Source organism: Urocitellus parryii, chromosome 3 (assembly GCF_045843805.1).
Source record: "Urocitellus parryii isolate mUroPar1 chromosome 3, mUroPar1.hap1, whole genome shotgun sequence".
Lineage (NCBI taxonomy): Eukaryota > Metazoa > Chordata > Mammalia > Rodentia > Sciuridae > Urocitellus > Urocitellus parryii.
The window spans coordinates 19,529,031-19,542,647 of NC_135533.1; the positions used below are offsets into that span (position 1 = coordinate 19,529,031).

At 39.3% G+C, this 13,617-nt stretch overlaps 1 protein-coding gene across 1 annotated transcript in view; it reads right to left on the reverse strand.

The window, feature by feature from the left end:
- Exoc4 (exocyst complex component 4) overlaps nucleotides 1-13,617 on the reverse strand; it is a 783,024-nt gene that overhangs the window by 44,282 nt on the left and 725,125 nt on the right. Inside the window, exons 16-17 of the mRNA XM_026392784.2 lie at nucleotides 12,512-12,690; nucleotides 10,414-10,573 (exon numbers count right to left, since the gene is read on the reverse strand). Of these exons, the coding sequence (XP_026248569.1) occupies nucleotides 10,414-10,573; nucleotides 12,512-12,690 (339 nt within the window). The remainder of the gene's footprint in view (nucleotides 1-10,413; nucleotides 10,574-12,511; nucleotides 12,691-13,617) is intronic.

The following is a 13,617-nucleotide window of genomic DNA, read 5'->3' on the forward strand; positions in this document are numbered from 1 at the left end:
TGTAGAGGGCAAAGGCTGTTATGTGAAGCAGGAGGGAGGCCTAGAGGAGGACCCTTCTGTATTCTCTGGGCAAGACAAGGCAGGAGCCAGGTAGAAAGCCTGCTCTGCAAGGGTTGGCAGCTCTGCTTTACAACTGTCACAGCTGGGCCTATTTCCTACTTTTAAGCAGCCAAATTTCAATACTACATCTTTATTTAGGAAACTAGAAAGGGCAGATTCTAGCCTCAAGTTTTTCAGTACGAATTTTAATAGAGTCAGTAAATGATCAGTCTTGGGCTTTAGTCACAGTACAAGTTTAATGTCTTTTCAGTACAATGCAATCCTTTCTTGGCAGAAAAAATGGCCTCACTGGGTAAGTTAATTTAATTTCCTAACTATGATGACTACAGAGGTATTGCAGGATATATAAATAGCACAACTTGAGGAGATTTTGGACAAGTCACTTCTGATTTCTGTTTCTCAGAATCTTTATTGGATAATAATAGCATCTGCCATCTATGCTAATCTCTAAATCATTCCAATTCCAGCAAATGTGCTACAAAGGAAAGACTGCCATGTCTGCCAGTGATCTTGAGAAGCCCTAAATTATACATTGGTACTATATATGTACAAGGTATGGTGACATTAATTGAGTATAATCAAAAAAATCTTTCTTAATGAGATATGTTTATAAGAAATCAAACACCAATTACAGACATGCATTTTCCTGAGACACTTGTAAGTATTCATTATTCTAGGACTAGATATGTGGACTAGCAAGGCACACTCAACTGCATTTGAAAAGCCCTAATTAAATAATTAATTAGAATCCAATTAATTGTTACAATGTATAGGATCTACTTTGAGTATACTAAAAATAGAAAAGGGATATGGAAGGATATCAGATTGAAATGCCATAGCAAAGTCAAATTAGGGTTTAATCAGATGTAATATTATTGAAATTGGTTTACAAAAGGTCTTTAAGAAAATTCTATCAGATTTAGTCATACACATTTTAGTTTTATTACTAAATTTTATTAACTGGTATATTTCCATCTACCAGGCAGCAGAAGCTATGTGTCTCATCATATTTGCCAGTTTACTCTGGGCCCTATGAAAATTAGGGCTAGCTTTTTATCACCATTTAACAGATTTTCTAGGGGCATCATCATTAAAAGACTTTTTTTTTTTTTTTGCATCAGGTGAATCTGTCCTATGAAACTAATCACAAATCCACATGGTTAATTAACTTGAGTCAGGAATCTGGAGTATTACAAGTCAGGCTTGGAAAAGGGACAGGTTATCCTAGAATTTAAAGGCAGGTAAGACCAACGGCAGAAATAAAGGCAGGAAAACAATAAACAGAGAAAAGGATATAGAAAATATTTTTGATTCTTTTCTCGGGAACAAAACCACTCTTCTGCAAGGCAGTCAAAGAAAATTACATCTGATGGGTGGGGGCATTTCATATTTTCTGCTAAGTCACCTTTGAAGTCTACTTCAGGGGCAGTACCCATCTTTGATTCAGAAGAGATGGGGATTCAGACCACAGATACTCATCTGTCTGGATGTTGGTGGGTGTTCCAGTAGGTGGCAGCATGTCATTGCTAAACCCACTCTCAAGCTATGCCCTGGTCACTCCAAATAGGAAAACACATAACCTTTCCTGCAAATAACAAAAGTAATGCTCCTGTGCAATAGGTTTGTAGGAAAGAAGTGAACATGAACAGCTCCCCTGGGAGGAACTGGGCACTCTCAGCCAGGCCAGAGATAATTCCTAGCCTTTGAGGAGGCACAAGGTCAAGGATAAAGGCTGGCTTCACCACTCACGCTATCACCTAGAAGAAGGCATTTGGACAGCTGACCTCCAAAAGGAGTTAGAGAAGTTAAAATGAGAAAATGCTTTCATTTATTGGGAAGAAATTTGCTACAATAGTTTATGGGGTAAGTAGCACTTGGGTCCAGGCAGCAATGGGCCACACACTCTGGTCTTCAGACACTTCCCCTTCTGGGCCTTGTTCTAATAGTGCCTTTCCTCCTCAGGATTCCTCTTCCTCTCATGCCCTTCAAGGTTGGGTCTGTTCTAGAGGAGTCTTCTCTGTCACTGTGTTCACCTTCCTTAATGGGTTTAAATTAGACTATGCTGATGATTGACAAGATCTTCTGATGTATCCTGGCCTCTCCCTCAAGCTTCCAGCTTGTGTTTCCAGTTGCCTATTACACATCTCAGAAGTTCCCCAGGCATCTTGCACGCACACAGCCATGATGATCAAACCTACTGCTCCTTTCTTCTGCGGCCTGTCTTCCTTGACATACTGTGGCCCAGGTCAGACACTGAAGAGTAAACCCATCCTGACTTCTCTTCCTCTACTCTCGCTGTTCAATCACTCTTCAAATCCTACCAGATTTTAGCTTCTTCACAATTCTGAAATCTGTGTCCTACTTCTCTGCCAACATTGGCTTGATTCAGGTCCTATAAATCATTCTCTTAAGAACTACTTTCTAGTTGGGCCTCAGATCCATGCCCTCAATAACTGCTGAAAATGACTCAGTTGGAATACAAACATGACTGTTTCACTCCCCTGCTTAAAATCCTTTGGTCACCTACAAAATCTAGTCTGAATAACTGCATCACTTCACCAGTGTTCACTGAATTCTACTACATGCTGGATGCTAGTCCAGGGCCCAGGACTCTCACACTGAACCAAAAGAAAAGAGCCTATGCCTGCAGGGCTCCCATTCTACGGTGGGTTTAGACAAATAAAGGAACAGATACATAAGTAAATATAAAATATATTAGATACGTGATAAGAATAAATAAATCAAAGTAAGGAGAATAGGGAGTGCTGGTGGGGGAGGGAGGTGTGTCTTAAAATTGCAGGAGATGTAGCATTTGTAGCTGCCCTAAGCTAGCCCTGACTTCACCTCAGGCTCATGCTTACCAATTTCTTCCTTGAACATCTGTCCCAGTCCCTCTGAGTGGTTTTGGTTTGAAATGGCTCTTCTCCCACCCTTGATAATTCCATTTAGAATTAGTATTCAACATCACCTCCTTCTCCAAAAAATTCTTTCTTGGCTGCCTAACTCTCAGGATAGATTAGGGAAACTAAAAAATGAGCTAGATATTTTCATTTTCTTTACAAATTCCCTGTACTCCCCGCCCATTAATATCACTATAAAGCTTTGGCTACTCATTTGCTGACACATAATTTAGTTTTTTTTTTAAGTTGTAGTTGGACACAATACCTTTGTTTTATTTATTTATTTTTATGTGGTGCTGAGGATTGAACCCAGCACCTCCCAAGTGCTAGGTGAGTGCTCTACCACTAAGCCACAACCCCAGCCCCATAATTTAGGATTTTTAAGCTCAGCATTTTTTAGAACAAGTTATTGCAATACAATTCACTCGCCATTATAATCCATACGTTTAAAGTATACAATTCAAGGTTGTAGTGTATTTATGGGTCATGTAACCATCAACAATCTTTTTTAGAACATGTTCATCATCTCCAAAATAAATTCTGGATCCATTTCCCCATTTCTGTTCAAGACCCCACTCTAAGAAACCACCAACCTATTGTCTATCTCTATAAATTCACCAATTTTGAGTATTTCATATAAATAGAAGCATGCAACATATAGTCTTTCCTGATTAGCTTCTTAAATATAATATAATGTTTCAAGGTTTGTCCACGTTGTGTTGTGTGACTTCATCTCTTTTTATGGTCAAATAATATTCATTGTTTGGTGTACACATTTTATTCCTCCATTGGTGATGGATACCTAGAATGTTTCTATTTTTTGGCTATCATCAATAATGCTGCTATGAGTATTTGCATGCAAATTTCTTATATATGTATGTCTTCATTTTCCTTGGGTCTAGAAGTGAGACTGCTAAATCATATAACTCTATGTTCAATGTTTTGAGAAACTGATAAACTGTTTTCCAAAGCAGCTATACCATTTACATTCCCACTAGCAACAAATGAAGATTCCAGTTGTTTGTTTTGATCATTGCAATCCTGGAGGCTGTAGAAAGACATCTATTGTGGTTTTGATTTTTATTTCCCTAATGACAAATGATATCGAGCGTCTTTTTAAGCTCAGTGTGAGTTACCAATCTGTATATCTTCCTTGGATAATGTCTATTCAAATCTCTTGCCTAATTTCTATTCATAGACTTTAATTTTTAGAATAGTTCAAGATTCACAAAAAATTGAAAAGAAAGTATGAAGATTCTACATAATTCACACTCACTTTCCTTGTTATTAACATTCTACATTAGTATGGTACATTGATCACAACTAATGGACCAATATTAACACGTTATTAATACCTAAAGTCCATGGTTTATTTGGCATCATTAGTTTTTACCTAATGCTCTTTTTCTGTTCCAGGACTCAAGCCTGGAGACCACATTACACTTGGTTGTCATGTCTCCTTGGCTTCTCTTGGCTGTGACAATTTCCTAAACTTGTTGATGACTTTGACAGTTTGGAAGATCCCTGATCAGGTATTTTATAGGATGTCTCTATCGGAATCTTTCTGAAGTCTCTCTCATGATTAAACTGGGTTTTGGGAAAGATGGTCATAGAGGTAAAGTTCCATTTTTATCACATATCAAGGGAAGATACTCTCAAAATGGTTCCTGCATGCTGATGCTGACCTTGAAAAAAGAGCTGCCGCCAATATGGTCTTATACATTTCACACTACAAACACTCTAATCCCATTTTTGTTTGCTCTAATCACATCAGACCCTACTACTTAATTGAGGAGTGAGAGTCCTGCTTCTAAACATACCATTTGAAGCTTATTCCTGTTTTACATAAGTTGTGAAGGGAAGATGAAGGGATGCATTTCAAATGCTTGTCAGAGCTCATCAAGCCCAACACCAGACAGTTCTCTCTTTCTCTTTCTCTTTTTTTGTCTTTAATTTTTTTAAACCAGTCAGCTCTCTCTCTTTTTTGTTTTTAAAATTTTTTTTAGTTGTTGATGGACCTGTATTTATTTATATGTGATGCTGAGAACTGAACTTCAGCTCCAGCCCACCAATTCTCTGTCTTGAGCTAATTTAATCCAGCAGCAGCATTTGACACAGGAGAAGACCCTGGCCTCACCTCCTGCCCTCAGTGTTTCAAATTCTCCACTGGGCTTCCAGATGTGACCCTCTCCCCTAATCTTCCCACTCACTGGCTGTGTCCCCTCCAATCCCTAGGATGGTCCTTCCTCAGCGCTCCAGCATCTCAGCAGCAGGGTACGGAGACCCATCTCCTAGCTTCTCTTCTTCCTCCTTTCTCATGGCTCGAAGTTTGCTTCCCAAACTCATATCTCCAGCCAGACTTCTCTTCTGAACTCTATAGTTTTAGATCCAGTTCTCTCCCTTTTTAAAAAAATCTTTTTTGATGTCTAAAAAGCTTATCAGACTTAATGTAAACGGAAACTCTTCCATATCTCCTCCCTATCTGTCCCCCTGCCCTCCATACACTCAGCTGGCCTCACCCATGATCTGGCTCATTTCCATTTCAGTACATCAAAATCTTAAGCTTTGGGCTGGGGCTGGGGCTCAGTGGTAGAGCACTTGCCTAGCACGTGTGAGGCACTGGGTTTGATCCTCGGTACCATTTAAAACAAATAAATAAAATAAAGTTATTGTGTCCATCTATAACTAAAAATATTAAAAAAGAAAAACAGAAACAAAAAAATAAACCCTAAGCTTTGAACTGCTCAGATCAAAAACCTTGGAGCCATTGGTTCACTTTGAATCTGTTAGCAAACCCTGTCAGTTCTACTTTTAAAACATACCTATGCTGACCTGCTTCTAAAAACACCTCTTCTCCTCTCCACTGCTGTCATCTTGGTTTGATCACCACTATCTTTCACCTGGAAGATCACTGCCATAGTCTTCCAATGGATCCTTCTGTTTCTGTCCTTGCCTACAACCCTTCTTCTCCCAGGGGTCTGTTTATTCAGTGTAGCAGCCAAAGTGATTCAGATTAGGGTTTTCTTCTGCCTCAAACCCTCAAAATAGCTTACTATAGAGTAAAAGTCAATGTCAGTACAATGGTCTTCAAGATTTAACCCCTTGGATTAAGCATCTGACCTCATCTATCAGTCTTCTTTGCTTACTCATCTATATTAGCCTGTCTACTGCTTCAAAAGTCAAGGATTCTCCTCCCCCTGGGTCTTCACCCTTAGAGACTGTTTCCTGGTATGCTCCTCCCTAGATATCCTCACAGCTCACTCCTACTCTTCCTGTTGTTTTTTCCTCCAATGTTACCATCTCATTAAGGATGTCCACAAACACTCCAAATTTCAGGTTATCTTGATTAGACCCCTGGCACTCTCCAATCTCCTTCTCATGCCTAGCTTTTCATTATTGCTTATATCATCATCTGACATATTTTACATTTTACTTATTAATCAGATTGCATACCCCAAATGATATTTGCTGAAGGAATGGAATAAAAGGATGAGGAAACTTTCTTGTGTGTTGGAACTTGTCTCCTGGGGCTGGGGATATAGCTCAGTTGGTAGAGTGCTTGCCCTGCATGCACAAGGCCCCAGATTCTAATTCCCAACACCACACACACACACACACACACACACACACACACACACACACAGAACTTGTCTCCTTACAACTCTCTGAAACTTAACCTTTCATTCCTTTATCTTTGTCAGATTTAAAAATGAGAGACAGCCGTCTAAAGAAGTACTAAATGAGGGGGGAAATTCAAGGAGCAATGAAACCTTAAAGAAGCAAGTCAGGAGGCAGAGCGACAGGATAGAGGAAGAATGCCTGGCAAATTAAAAGGGTCACAGATACAAAAGGGAGGATGGGGGAGAGAAGGAAGATGAGAAGAGAATTCTGGGGATGTTCCTTTTGAATAGGTAGTTGGTTCACTTCAATTACAAAGACTGCCAGATACACCTTGGGGCCTTTAATACCCATCCAGACCTCTGTTGTTTCATACTCATCATTGCAAATCTTTGGGGCTTTTAGTGTTTCTTACATTTTGAAACACACATGGAAGCTCAAGATGATCCGTCTGGCACCATGGTGCATGGTTGTAATCCTAGCAGCTCCGGAGGCTGAGGCAGGAGGATAGCAAGTTGAAAGTCAGTTTCAGCAGCTTAGTGAGGCCCTAAGCAACCTAGTGAGACCCTGTCTCTAAATAAAATACAAAAACAGAATAGGGATGTTGCTCAGTGGTTAAGTGTCCCTAGGTTCAATACCTGATACAAAAAAAAAAAAAAAAAAAAAAAAAGATCTGTGATGGAAGGAACTGAAAAGGAGGCACACTTATGTATAAAGCCCTTCCACTTTCTAGTTAATTTACAGCGATCTTCCTGGATAAAGGATATTTTTGAGTATGACCTGTACAATAACTGTATGGTTGTACAGGTCAAAAATATAGCAGTGCTTAAGCAATCATTGCCATAAAGGATCGAAGTTCAGAAATTCTGGTAACAGTATAGACTGTCTTGATCCTTTGTGCAACAAAGATTGTTGTGTATGAAAGACAGACAACAATGCCATAATCATAAGAGTCAACACAAAGGGAATCAATCACTCCAGCTCCCTCATTTCTTTTCTCTCCCTCCCTGTCCCCCTCCTCTTCCTCCTTCTTGTTTTTCAGGGCTGAGGATTGAGCCCAGGGCCTTGAGCATGCTACACAAGTGCTCTACCACTGAGCTGCTCCCCCAGCTCCAGTCCCAGATCCCTCATTTCTTGAGTACAGAACGGTGTTATATCTCCCACTGGCCAGAAAGGCTATGGAAGTAAAAAACTACAAGCACTGTGCAACTTCTTGTTAAATAAGTTTTCTGACACATGGCAACCAGTGATTAATTACTGTGCTAGAAGATAACATTTCTATAGAGATTTGCTGGAAATACAGATGCCGTCCATGCTTGATTAGACATTGCTTAAGGAATGCTGAGGCACACTGCTGCAGTCTATTATTTCTGGCTATTTTGGTACTGCTGTTAAATTTATTTTACATAGCTTCAAATTTGGTAGAATTGATGGAGCCCATTTCACAAAACCTGTCCCTACCAAAAGCAAGATGGGAAAAAAAGTAAGGCTATAAAGTGTGTCTCTATGAGATTAAGAGAAAATGAGAGAAAGAGATGATGAATTATTACATTATTAGTTTTTGTAATGCTTTCTGCTCTAAAAGAAAGAAGTGTAAGGGGGGTGCTTTGTTTTTTATCAGCTTATAAGGAAACTGACCATATCAGCTGGTTAAAATAAAATCTTCAGAGTATTAAAGATAAACTAAGCTGTCATTATCCAAGCCCTGCATCAACAGCAAAACATACCTCCATGTGATATTTAGTCATTTAGTCAAGACACACAGTGATCACCTACTCTGGTCCAGGCACTGAAGAAACAGTATTGGCTTCCTGGACATAATCTGCGCTGTGTTCATGCTAGCCTACTTCTTTCACAATCCATTTAAGAATAAGGAGTAAGAGTAGAAGAAGCTCTCCCAGGTGGTCACTTCAGCTTTTACCTACTTCCTTGGACATAATTCGCAAATCCAACTGTGAAAGACATGAGTTGGGTGCTCTCTGATTATGTCCTGAACAGATGCTTCGTTGGAACACAGCCACTCATGCCAACCTTAATACTGCCCAGTCAGCACTGCATGATTCAGACACCAGTGTTTTTAGCACGTGTTTGGGCCCCATACTGTCTGCCAAGAACTGTGTTAATTTACTTATTTCAGCTAAATAAAAAAAAATCATTTAAAAAGGATGATTGAATTTAGGAATTATATTCCTCAGAGAATTAGTAATGGTTCTCTGTATCCCTCAGGCCTCCATGTTCTTAACTTCCCCTTGTCAATGTTATTATGAATAGACTAATTCAATAATGAGATCATTTCCCATAAGAGCAGCCAAATAAATGCAGCATTCAGTCACACCTGGTTTCCCTAATCTGAGAAAGGAAGGCTTTCCACGAAATTTACCTAGAACAGGGAGTTTAATACACACACACACACACACACACACACACACACACACACTCTCTCTCTCTCTCTCTCTCTCTCTCTCTCTTACATACTCTCTTTCCTGCAAATAAGAGGAAAAAGGGAAGGAGGAGGAGAGAGAAGCATAGGAATGGATGGCAATGCAGTAAATGAAATAAAAGGAGTAATAAGGGCAGAAAGGTTAAAAATGAACATGTGTGGTTCATTTTCAAAACAAAGATACTAGAAAATATGTCTTCATAATTGTCAAAGTAACATAATGTTTTATGACCCCCTTAAATAACTCAATAATTGTTTTAATTTATCCTGAATTTTTCAAGGAATCAAAAATCAAATGAAAAGAAACAGAAGTAATAGTCAGGAACATTCTGGACTATAAAAAATAAGTGACTTCTAACCATAATGGCTTTTGGAAAATGAAGGAGTTTATGGAATGATCCACCTAGGTATAAACAGCAACAGAGCGTGGGGGGTACCTTAATTATCATCCATCCGCTTCAATACTGCTTCAACTTTCATTGAAGTACCAAAGGTTTAATTGTTTAAGGTACAGTGTTAAGACCAAATGAAAAGAAAATTAACTCTTCAAATTTAAAAGTGAATCTTATAAGAAAAGTATCAAAAAAAATTTGAGATCAGCAAACCTGAAGAGAAAGGCCAGTGCTGAATAACTATTATTCTCTGGTGGAAACAAGAGGAGATGAGTTTCAGTTGCACCAAGACAGAAGAGATAAAGAAATAGGTTCTTATAAAGATACATTTGATAGTTGTAATTTACTATGAGAGAAAGGAGGTAAAAAATTCAAATGTCCAAATAATCACACGCTGATTAAAAAATAAATCATGATTTTTTATACTATGAAATATTTGTTTAGGTATTATGTTTTCAAGAAGTATTAAGAATGTTGAAAAGATTATAGTATCAAAGAACATTATTGATATGGAAAAGTGCAAATAAATTAACATAAAATTATATTAACATAGCTCTGATTTTGCAAAAAGAGAAATAACATGCAGTTATGTGTGTGAAAAGTTGTATATGCATACAGCATGTGCAACAAAAGCCAAGAAGGGGGTGCACCAAGGATTGTGGCCCCTGGATCAGAAATTTGTGACAAATGTTGATATTCTTCTTTGCATATTAGCTCATTTATTTTATGCAATGAGCATATGTGACTTTTATTTAAAAAAATAAGTTGCTAAAGATTTATAGTAAGAACTTAGGTTAGACAGGAAAAATGATCTGCCCAAGGAATGTTAAACATTAAACAAAATTTTGTGGAATTGTTTTCTTGATCAGCTAAGAACATCTATCTTCCCGTCCCCATTTTTAACAAAAGCATTTTACATATCGAGAATCCATTTAAAAGGTTACTTTCCAGGTAGTGAGCCTTGGCTTTGGTACAAGAAGTTGATCCCAATCTTCCCTCCTACCTTGCAAAATCCAGGTCTGCCTCCCGGGACATGGTGATATTGGTCAGATTCTGCTGAAGAACAAAAATGTTCCTGCACATTTTCTTGATGCCAGACTCACTGATACGCCTGAAGTACTGGGCTCCATTAATGAGGATGCAGGAAATGAGGTGTCCCAGGCCTGGGGGTCAGCAGGGCAGTGGGGAGAAAAGAGAAGACAGATTAGGACATCTCTTCTAAATCTCCATAAACTGAAATGAACAAGAAACACTTCTGATGGCTGTACCGGCTCATCTTACAATCATGTCAGAACATTTCTACATTGTCCTAGTATGTTATCAAGAAAACCTGGTATATCTATAGTTCCTGCACTGCCACATTCACTTACAGCCACCATGCCAAGGCTTAAGGAATATGTCAGATTGTGATAAACTATTAATGAGCATTTATGTACAGACAGTTGGGAAGCAGTAAATTCAAGTGATCTGTTTTGGTCTCTCCTTTTTTTTCCCCATAAAACAGGAAGGGGAACAATTTGGCTTAAAATTGATTGGGAACCTACATAAGTAAAAATATTTCAATACAAAATTGGGCATTGATAATATTGTGAATAAACCTCAATATCAACAAGTAAGAAAATCAATCAACTAAAAAATGTGTTAGGGTTAAGGATGAAGCTCAGTGGTACAGCAATTGCCTAGCATGTGCGACACTCTGGGTTTAATCCCCAGTACCTCAAAAAGGGGTTGGGGAGGTTTACTGGCAATAATGCTTATTAATACACCTCAGCATTGGCAATGGGGTACATCTCTAAAGTGGTACTAGGAGTGATGTGATCAGAAACAAAGTACAAAGGAAAAGCAGATCATGAGCTAGCTGCTGAGTTCCCACAAGATGTCTGTGAACATTCCTGGGGGCCCATAAGTGGGGGTTTGTTCTTAATCTTAAGTATTGTCTTATAGTCTATGAAATTTGGTAGAGGGCAGCCTAGGACATCAACAAACTAATAGGTCTCCTACAGGGAGATATAAGGCCAAATCTTGGTGCTCCCATGTGCTTCAGTTGAGGAATACCAGTTCAGAACAATGTGGGGCACATACAGATTACTGTATCTAAAAGTTAGATTTAATTATGCACACTTAGAACTAAGTAAATGTTTCTTCCTTCACTTTTTCTTGTTTTTGCAAAGGTGGCCCCAAAAGCTCATGTGTTAAAGGCTCGGTTCCCAGCCTGGCACTATTGGGAGGTGTTGGAGTCTTTAGCAGGTGGGGCCTAGTGGGAGGTCCTTGAGTCAATGGGGAGGAAATTGACCTCTCCTTCTTTCTCTTTTGTTTTCTGGCCATGAGTTGAACCATTTGTTCTGCCACTTACTCCCTGTCATTAACACCTAGGACCCCTACCAGAGGCCTAAGAGAAATGGGTCGACTCAGTCATGGGTGGGAACCTGTAAAGCTATGAACCAAAATAAACCTTTGATCTTCATAAGTTAAGTATCTTAGAGGTATTTTATAACAGTGACAGGGTTCTATGAGTGGAATTCAGCCTGAAAAAGTTTTTGGCTGGCACCATGTTTTTAAAAATTTTGAAGGTCAGTGTCTTTAGATGGTACTGCCTCTCATCCTTCTTCTGCCTGCTCCTTCCAATGCATGTATGCATGCTGTTTTCCTCATTATTGCTGCATTATAATCATGGGCTTCTGTTCTTTTCCTGCGATGATGCATCTGTGAGAGAAAACTTCTTCCTCCAATGATAATTTTAGCCAATGAAAGATTTTTTTAGGGTGCTCTCCTCATTGAGTTTTTCTTTTCTTTCTTCCTTTTTTTTTTTTTTTTAATGGGCTGCTCTCTAGTTAATTCATGGTCCAACCAAATCTCATGAGTGGTCTGTCAAGGTGGACAGCAGGCAGCCATCTGCATTACCTTGGATTAAATCTCCCTGTCAATCAGGAGCAGATGGCAGCCGTATTATTTACCTACTTGTACAGGGAATGGCTGGGTTCTGCAGCTCTCATCCAAGCAAACTAGCAAAATACCTGTTTCTACAATTTTTCACTTCAGTAATAAAGAATATCAGGAAAACCTTCCCCCTTCCTTCCCCCCTAACTCCCAGAGAAAGAGACCTTCAAAGATATACTGGAACTTGTGCTGCTGAAGGCTGGCGCTCATGGCCTCTTCGATGGCACTGATGTCTTTGTTGAGCTTGACCACCAGAGGGTCATAATCCATACTCTCCACGTTGGCGACAATGGCGTAGTTCCCCTCCTTTGCCAGAGGGATGAGATAGTGGAAACAGTGAACTCTGAAAAAGAGAAAGATGAGAGCAGCTAATAATAAATCTTTCCAGTGAAGACAATGATCTTGTGACAGAGTACCAAAATATTTGAAGCGACAGTGGCTTCATAAATTTTTATGTACTTCCCTGCCAACCTTTTTTCTTGCCAGAAAGCAATTTTAGTTTTGCTGTAGAATAGCTGAATGATCTGGAGCAAAGTGGGCTTCTAAGGTCTTTACTGATCCATACAGTGTTGATAAGGAATAGAGGAGTTCTGCAAGTCTTTTCAATGCTAGGATTGCATGTGAAATGTGGAAAGCATTATATTTGTCAGTACAGGTTGAAATGGAAATGTCAGAGGTCACAGATCCCCAAGTGTAGGTTTTGTTGGCAAACTACTGGTTTTGATACCCAGTTCCAACATTTGCTGACTTTAGGCAAGTTACTTTATCTCCCTACGCCTCGGTTTCCTTATCTGTGAAATGGGGATGATAACCCCTACTTCACGGGGTACTACATATAAAGTATACGGCACAGTGCTGGGAATAAGGGAAGCACACAGTGAAGTCTCGGCTATCATTACTAGCTGTATGTTTATCATTGCTAATGTGTTATTTAAATACCTGCTTACTGGGCATCTATGAACTGCTTAGAAATTGAGCTGGGCCCCTGGGAACACAAAGCAGTTTGTGTCCTTAAACACACCACAGCCTACTGAGGCAGAAGAAGAAAAAAAAAAATGCCCCATAGGGACACATGTCGTTGAAAGCCCATCAACCTGAGGTGCCACAGAAAGTGACCCTGGGGTACCAGGAAAGGGTCACAACAGGAAGAAATACTTGAGTCTCAAAATATGTCTGAGTGAGCCTGGGAAGAAGGGTATTTCTTGGCTGAGCTGGTCTGAGTCAGTTTGGACATGGTTATCCTTGGCGTCTTTTGGCTGATGTTAGTGAC